The sequence below is a fragment of the Anarrhichthys ocellatus genome, unplaced genomic scaffold (genome assembly GCF_004355925.1).
Source record: "Anarrhichthys ocellatus isolate YVR2014 unplaced genomic scaffold, GSC_Weel_1.0 scaffold48, whole genome shotgun sequence".
NCBI classification, from domain to species: domain Eukaryota; kingdom Metazoa; phylum Chordata; class Actinopteri; order Perciformes; family Anarhichadidae; genus Anarrhichthys; species Anarrhichthys ocellatus.
The window spans coordinates 702,169-711,160 of NW_022280078.1; the positions used below are offsets into that span (position 1 = coordinate 702,169).

At 39.9% G+C, this 8,992-nt stretch overlaps 2 protein-coding genes across 2 annotated transcripts in view; both read right to left on the reverse strand.

Annotated features, from left to right (window-relative positions):
• Positions 1-401: 401 nt before the first annotated feature.
• LOC116395664 (uncharacterized) lies at positions 402-8,960 on the reverse strand. Its single transcript, XM_031869720.1, has 15 exons — positions 8,685-8,960; positions 7,973-8,122; positions 7,687-7,770; positions 6,906-7,024; positions 6,623-6,797; positions 6,274-6,399; positions 5,781-5,824; positions 5,569-5,668; positions 5,204-5,418; positions 4,377-4,557; positions 4,149-4,232; positions 3,507-3,652; positions 2,927-3,168; positions 2,719-2,828; positions 402-2,013 (listed from the first exon to the last, which is right to left on the reverse strand). Exons 1-15 carry the CDS (start codon positions 8,814-8,816, stop codon positions 1,801-1,803), a joined length of 2,121 nt encoding a protein of 706 aa, XP_031725580.1. The 5' UTR covers positions 8,817-8,960; the 3' UTR covers positions 402-1,800.
• hps3 (HPS3 biogenesis of lysosomal organelles complex 2 subunit 1) overlaps positions 3,621-8,992 on the reverse strand; it is a 22,122-nt gene continuing 16,750 nt past the window's right edge. Inside the window, exon 26 of the mRNA XM_031869717.1 lies at positions 3,621-3,721. The gene's annotated coding sequence lies outside the window, so the exon portion shown is untranslated. The remainder of the gene's footprint in view (positions 3,722-8,992) is intronic.

Consider the following 8,992-nt stretch of genomic DNA (forward strand, 5'->3'; position numbering starts at 1 on the left):
GGCCCTTCAGATGAAGATAACTGTCTTTGGAGAGGTTAGCAATGGAATCATCATTGAACATGTTAAAGAGGTATGTAAAACAGTGTATAAATTAACCGTTTTGTGAAGGATCTTCAGCTAACATTATCAATGATCATGCATTCACACATGATAAAGGGTGGGGTGACGGGAATGAGATGAATCTCCTGATGTATATTCTCTGTGTTTTCTCTTAATTTAGTTCTTTGAAAAGCAGCTCCCGAATGGAACAGCTCACAAAATCAACGTGGCAAACATTCAAAGGGCTAGAGTTGCCCAATAGAAGCTTCATGTTGATGTTTAAAGACAGCGGTTCACAGTTATGCTGGTAGAATTGTTTCAACACAACGTCAACTGGTAGTTCACCTTAATTGTTTCTTCAAATCTGGAAAGAGTCTTTCGACAATTTGAGCATAACATATCAAATGCCGTTGTACTCCACTGTGTTGCGGTGATCTACAACCAACATCTCAAAATGACCAGAAGTATCTTGATTGCTCCAGGTGTTTGAACAAAAAGGTTTTTTGATTAAACACAGAGACTTAAATTTTAGATTTACTCCCTTCTTCTGCATCTTTATCATTATTATTGTCAAACTCTTGGGTCAACATGAGGAACCATTTTCACTCTATAATCCCTGAACAATATCCCCAAGAACTGAAGATGTGCAGTGAATGTGCACAGTAGGAAGCTCAAACCAAGCAATCTGATCTGTCAAAGAGGCTTCAATAATTCCCATGCTCTGTAGGAGCTGCCCGGAAACACTGCACTCTCATCATGAATGAGGAAACGTTTCACATAAACACTGGCAACAATAACCATGGTGAGTTTCTCATACAAAGTGTATGACGACGATTGAACCGTGAAAAGGAAAAAATTAATGGTCTGTCATTGTGCCAACAATAACTTATTTTTCAAGCTTATAGAATGCATCTTCCTAACCAGAATGTGAATGCACTGCAGCAAAATAAATTTAGAAATATTAATATATTAAATATAAATTATTTAATTTGTGTACATTTTGTTGCCCTTTACTTTCACTTAAGGCTATATAGGCATTATAGACTGTCTGGTTTTGCTTTGATGCAACACTAGATTTACAAGATAAGATTTGCATTGATGTTATTTCATGTTGTGTTATGCCATTTAAAGAAATGAATGAAGAGACATCTATTTGAAGTACTTATTCTTTGTATTTTTTAATAAATCCTTTAAAAATAAACATTAAAATGTTTTAATGAATTGCCATTCATTTTGTAAAACATTTCCTCAATATATCAATGTATAAATATCAGCAGAGAAACAAGGCAAGAAACTAGCTATTTATAAGATGTCAAAAAGACGCAGTGTGGTGCAATCTTTATCACAGTTTAGTATATTTGATTAACTATTAAAAGATTAAAATAAAACATTGATGACAATCTTAACTTGAAGAATTCATCTATGGAGTTATCTTTTTCTGTGTCAACAACTGAGTACAGCATGTTGACACAATTCATCATATCTGATCAACAGCCAAAACTCGCAAACCATTCCTTTCTGTTCTTCTGAAAGACAATTTTCCCATGAAACAAAACAAATGAAAGTATGTGAACAGCTGCTATTATACGCCTAACTCTGAATGAATAAAGCCTTCAACATACAAACATTGATCTCGGCTTACTAATCAGGTCGGGTGAGTTATAGTGACCAACTGTTCACAGACCAGCACCTATGCTTGGCTTTCTTTACAGTCACATCGTTCATAGTTTACAGAAATCTTTGAGTTCCACAAAGTCAATTTCAGCAGGACCTCAATAATCCATCCACTTCAGAAACTATGCAGCCACCCTCTCCATCTCCCTCTGTCTGGAAACGTGTGAAGCCAAGGCCTTCACGCACGGCTCTGCTCAGCAGCACCAACAGGTCTGCAGCCCCTGCTGCTCCCCTCGGCAGGAAGAGCTCGAGTGCGCAGGTGGAGGCGTGAGGCAGCCGTGCACCTGACATGCTCGCGTCCTGGAAAATGTATTCAAGGCGAGGTGACTATGACATTAAAGTTCATCTCTAATCTTCCTAATTGTGAAATCCGACCACAAAATACTTACCGTTTGATTTTAAATAACATTGATTTGACATTATTCCTAATATTATAGTATTATATGCATTATAATGAAACAAAAGTTGAGTATCCTGTCAACAATTTGAATTGGCTGGAAAAATATTTATATAAAAGATTTGTCAGACCTCCTGTTTATTTTGCATTTAAAAATGAATTGGTCTTCTTTGTAAAATCCTCAGACATGTTAATAGTGCTTTTATCAATAAACTATTTGTGACACGTTGGAAAAGTCCTGAGCATACGCAGGAGCCTATTTACAAAAATTCAGAGGTGCATGACTCAGCGCCTGCGACAACTTGCAGAGACTTTGCACTCTTCCTTCCATTAGCTGTTAAACTGTAATCCCACCTCTCTGGACACAGAGTAGCGGATGGGGGTTGGAGATGCACTCAGCTGTGTTATCACTAGCGACCCCCACCAGCAGCGGCCAGTTAAGAGTAGTGAGTCAGGAGTCAGCAGGCAGTCAATAGCAGGATAAAACAGGCAGGGCCCTAATAGTACTGGCCCAGTGAGGACAACAGGGAGGATAGTACTGCATGTAATTCATCAGTTTGTAGCATACAGTAATTTAACAATGGCTGGCTTGTGAGATAGATACCAACCTGGGAGTAAAATCGTAGGGAGATCAATCTGGGGAAACCGAGAGGAGGCAGATGATCAGCTCCAGTGATGAAGGCGAGGAGGTCTTCAAAGGAAAAATCTGCCTCACCATCTGATTGTGGACATGGAAACATTTTTGTTAAAAACTTCCCATAATATACCCTGACACACCTTTTCACTCTCATCCTCAGTGCATCCCTCCGTTCTTACCGCTGACCAAAGTAAGGACGTTCTGCCAGTGTCCAGCTGTTGCCTCCTCGGTCAGCCTCAGCCGGCTGCCTGGACGGCTGTAGCAGATGGTGAAAAGCTGTTTGAACTCTTCCACGGTCAGAGGCTGCTGCTGTGCGCTCGTCATCACAGGCACAAACTCCTCCCAGTTGGACTGTACCGTTTCCCACAATCCACCACAGCTGTTCAGCCCCTCTGTGAACTGGGAGATCATACTGGCCACCCTGAAGGACAGCAGACAGGCTGTGGGATTGTTTCATTGGCTCACTCCGCTATTTTGTTTTTGAATAGGATATGCTAATTGGTGTTTGCTAAATAATGAAACAGCACAGATATTTTTTACTGTTCTGATGAGTCACTTCAATTGATAAAAAAAGGACATGCAGTACTTTTATGAATACATTTCTGGTTACCTTACATAACAATGCAAGCCTTAGAGACACACGATCAAAGGCCAATGAGTACTAAAATCTAAAAAAGTTACACTACACTCCAAACCAGTGTATGGGGCGTGAACTACAAGTGTGTGATTGCATTTGATTATCTGGTTTTAGTGTCAAACCTGTAGTAGATGTAATGTTTGACCAGGCGGACATAGATGGATGGTAGTTCATCAGAATGGGCTGAATTGACTCCAGGGATCCCAGCACTTGACACCCAGTCACACAGACTGGGAGAAAGCAGCTTCACATCAGTACAACTGTGCATCTACAAGAGGAGCAGAGGAGCATTAATGGTGTGTCTCTGTGTGTGTGTGTGTGTGTGTGTGTGTGTGTGCATGCCAAATGGTGTGGATGTGCACGGCCCCGCAGAGGTTAAATTTGTGTTTAGACAGTGGACAGTTGGGAATTGACAGAAAACAAGGGTGTGAAATGGAAATTCCATGCAACAAAGGCTGGAAGCAAACAGGTTTGGTTCATCTATTTGTGGTCAGGTTCTCTCTAATTAGGTGCAACAGTTTCAATACAAAACAAAAACTGGAAAACAGTCGCTCATCCGTACAGATAAACACTGGATTAACCATTTTGTTTTTCACCACCTTTATAGTTTTATATCTAATACAACTAAAACTATGATACAGTAAAAAAACTATGATACAGCTGTGCATCAAATAAATCACAGCAATCCAAAATTGATTGTACCTACTTTTTCCAATTTTGTCCGTCCGAAGTACAGGTGTGTGAGATTTCTGAGTGTTTGTTACCTGTTGCAGCCTGATCTGTGCTTCAGCATCAACAATGTCCCTCCAGCTGAAGTCCTCCAACGATGGATTCTGGCCACACACCAACTGTGACAATAAAATACAATACAATGACTAAGAGAATATCAGCGTGCAAAAACAATTCAACACAGCTGCTATGAATAATATACAATGCATTTTAAATACTGTGATTTAGGAAACTTTCCATCTACATAAGACAATGCACACTACCTGGAAAAGTGCAGGGTGTAAACAACGGGGTCCAGGCCCGCCCTGAGTCAGAGACCAGCCAATCAGAACGCCTGCTTCGTAATACTTCCGGTCTTCAAGAGCTTCAAGATTGTAGGTCAAGAACAGACGCCCCGGATGACCCTCAAACACGGAACTTTGCTGCAGCTCCAGCAAAGACAATCTGTGTGAGAAGAGGATATAAAAATGTCAGGGCTTCACATATATATATTATGTAGACTATTATAAAGAACAAAGACGTAATTCCTCTACAAAACAACATATTAATTCTAAAGATTAATCAATTAGTCAAACAGAAGATTACTTGGCAATATTTTACGATTACATCAGCAATGAATGTGACAATTTGTTGCCCTTTTGCTTTTTATCATTGTAAATAATAATGGTCAATATTCTTGGTTTTGGTATGTTGGTCAAACAACACACATCTGAATATGTCACCTTGGGCTCTGGGAAATTGTGATTTTTCACAATTTCTATTTATTATAATTCGAAGATAAAAATCAGCAGGTTAATTAATAAAGAAATGTTTGTTTTTTCCAGCATGATCATTTTTGTGATGATAATCATTTTGCAAGCAATTTCATCCTCAAATAATGTAAATGTCGGTCTAAAACATATTTATTTATATTTGATCTCATGCTAATAAATAATCAAGCAAAGAATAATATTAAGCAAGTATTACTCGGTTTTCATAATTCCTTAAACTACATTAATTCTGAAAAAAAGCTGCAGGAGTGTAGAAGACCAGAGATCGTTGACAGCTCTGTTTATATTTCACAGTCAATAATCATAATAATGATCAAAACCTAAAGAAGTCTCTGAGAGGTCCGTCATGGCCGTCAGTCTCCTCTCCACTGAAGGAGACGATGGGTGTCATCTTGAAACAGAAGTCTGGCCTCCTCACCACCTTCAGAGCGCTGTGGAGCAGGTCTTTCCTCCTCACCTGGACGTGGGATTCTACGTCTCGATCCATGTTCTCCTGTCTGAACAGTCTCAGGATGGAGTCCAGGTCGTGTGTGAACTGCACACCATAGAGAAAGATTTGAAGGGAGATGAAGAGGAAATGGTGTCCTTCCTGTCCTAGCTTCTTGGACTATTGAAAAACTTTTTAAGATTAGGTCAAAAAACTGGATTTGTACTTTTTTCTATCTGCTGAGTGGAATAAACTCACCTCCTCTGTGGTGCTGGAAACACATGGTTGGGTCTGTCTTCCCAGCTGATTGTCTTTGTCCGGGCAGCTCTTTGTGATGTTCCCCCGGCAAAACTCCTTCCTTGCAAAAGACAATGCACATTCATATATTCACATTTAGGGAATTCAATTATATGGTTCACCATTTTTAATTTTTAAACTTTTCTTCGCAGGAACAGCAACTGCTTTCTTACCTGTTCACCACAGGTGTCTCGCTTGCTGACTTCTCAGATTCCGCCTGTTGAGAGAAGAGTATATAATTATATGCACCTTAGAAGAAGTATGTAAAAGTTAAATTAATGACTTTAATATATTGCTGAAAAATACATTAACATTAAGGGAACTCGCACACCGTCACAACCATTATTTGTATGCAATATACCCATAGCACTGAATCCATATCTGTTGGAGCCCTCACGTCACATACCAAAAGACAGATGTCAATCATTTTGGATTTATGGTGAAGCTGATGTATTGCATGCAATGCGTGCATTGCATTTTACAGATCCTGCATAGTGCATACACATTGGTTGATGTCTTTAATTAATGATGTAGTTGTGGAGGAATATTTAAGTGGGACTAAAAACAGATATAAAATTGAGTCACATCTTTAGAAATGTACTTTAATTAATCATAACTGCTGAAAAGCCCAGTTTTAAAGAGAAACACAGAGCAGCTGTGGTTTACCTGTGGGTATTCCTGTTGGCTCAGGATGTACAAAGCACCATGTCCAGAGGTCCCGAGTACCTGCTCTCCAGTCCAGCCCTCTGCAGGAGTGTCTGGGACAAATAGCACCCCGGAACCCATGACACACTGGAAACCACACATACCGTCAGACATAAATATACCAAAATGTGGAAGAATGGGAAACTTTCCAGATTCACTGTCAGATGTAAGATTTACTTTACTTTGTGGAAAGCTAAACTTAATCCTACATTCAATCTTTATTTGTAACACGAGACCTCTACAGAAAGAGTGCACCATTGAATATAAAGTCTAACTAACTCCCACAGGGATAGAAATACACTACACACACCTGTAGAAATGTGAAGGAGAACCTTTGTCCGGCTCGTTTTACAAACCGCCCCCGGAAGAGCGTCGCCAGACGACTCTCCGTCTGATTGGCCGACCAATCATAATCGATGGAGATGCGAGCAGTCAGTCCCATGGCCGCTAGAGCTGCTTGTTCTCTGCCTCGTGGAACAGTGTGTCTGAAAGAACAGAAAGGAACAACCCTCTTAGTCCTCACTAGCGCCGAGCAGCGCGTATAAGAGAGGTGGACGGGAAAGATGATCTTACACTACAATAACACCTTTCACCTCTCCAGCTGTTCCAGGTAGTATCCTCTGGGGAGACAGACCACGTCTTTGACCACCAGTCCCGTCTTCTGCAGAGTCAGTCTTTTCCACTTAAGATGACTGGCTTTGTTTGGAGACAGCTACAGTACACAGACATCACACACAATGAATCAAAAGGACATACAGGTAGATTAGACATATTGTTCAATCACGTTGACAATACACAGTTTCTCATATTGTAAATGTGTTGCTTTTTCAATGCACAACCATCCTGGAAAAAGGACAATAAGTCTTAAATTATTAGTTGATAAATTAGTCAATCAAGAACAATTTCCATAATTAATTTCCTTCATCAATAAAGTGAATTACTTTGTGGTTCAAACTGATGCTCAGATAAAATAACATCTTGCTAGGAAGGCAACCAATTGGGCTCTGGGCATTTGCCCTTATTTTCTGACATTTTGTACACTAAACACGCATGTGAAAATAAGCAGAAACACCATGTAAGCACGTGAGCAGACATGCCTGAAACCTTCAACACCGATAAGAGATAAGTGTTGATTGATTGAATCAGTAAACACCATTTGTTTGGTTTCAGTCTTTCCGTAAGGGCTCAAGATTAGTGCACAACAACCCTCTATTTTTACCAATACACTCAATCTCATCAAATTATACTTTTATATTATTGAGAACCAACCAACAGGAGAAACAGTTTCATCTTCCATGTTTGCACATGCTACCGTGCTGAACTGTTGAGTCACGAAAGTTGTGATAAGCTGATCAGGAAATGACAAAATAACACCTGAGTTGACGGTACGAGGGTTATGACGGAAGGATCATCTGGTTTTAAAGCCACTCGCTCAGTCACTTTGAGGGGAGGAAAAACCTGAACGGAGGAAAGGAAAGAGAAAGCGGTTGTTTTGGTTGAAAAAAACAAAACTATGCAAACTGCTGAACAGCTGTTCAGCAGAGTTTGCATTTCATTTACAAGCTGTAGTTTCCACTTATTTTCCACAGTATTACAAAACGTGGGGATGGGATGCTCCTTTGAATTGCTGCCCTATCAATTTATTCATTTATTTGCATACCTCCATTTCCATCTCAATTTCCTCCATGAACCCTGGGAACGGGGGGCAGTGCTCGGCCTCTATCTTGGCCTGGTGCCTGAGTGGTGGGGTCTGGACCTCTGGCTCTGGTTCCTCCTCACAGTCAGGCACCAAAGGATGCTCCAAGTGTTTCTGGGTTTAAAAATAGAAAAATAAAAATAATGATTCACCATAACAATGCCATGGTACTTAAGATGCAACAAAGTTTTTTTGATTATTGCAAAACCAAGGCAGGACTAGCTATGTTTCTTGTTTCAGTCCTTGTCAAACATGCAGTATGTATTTGGTTGATTTAAACCTTTAATGTGAATTTCAGTATTTGGTTTAATCAAAAGGTTATTTTTTGCTATGTTAAGCCTTAAATGATAACCCTCAGTGATATCTCATGTGGACCAGGCACATGAACTTTACAGTGATTCATTTGTAAAGGAATCAGCCGCATCTAATCTCGCTCCATTTAACTAGTTACTAGACTCTCAATAGAGCACATGACCCCAGCTATAAATGGAAAACATTTACATAGAGCAACTTTTATATGGCTTTAGTCTGAAGGTATGAGGTCACATTCTGGGGGCTGTTTGGACTTTCTATAAATTAGAACAGGGCATTACTAAATAAATCAATAGCAGTCTGGTTGTCATTTTAATTTCTAATTCAACCTGAATGCTCAGATGCAATTAGACAGAAGACACACCTGGTCACAGCACTGTTCTTCCTCCGTCTCCTGTGTTGATGTCACCACGCAGAGCTCCCCTGAAGAAAACAGCTCCATCTCAATGTTTTCTGTGATGGCCAGCAAAGCCACATTCTTCACGCTCAGCTTCATCTTCTCTGATGGAACTTTTTCTTAAACTCTACTTTGTTGCTCCACTCCTTGTCAGAACAAACTGCTTTTCACTCTTCCTTTACTTCAATCTTCTCTGACCTTTTTGTGTTTTGTCCTTACTCCAGCCTTAGCTTTCCTTTGCCCTCTCTTTATCTATTTTCATCTACTTGACCCTT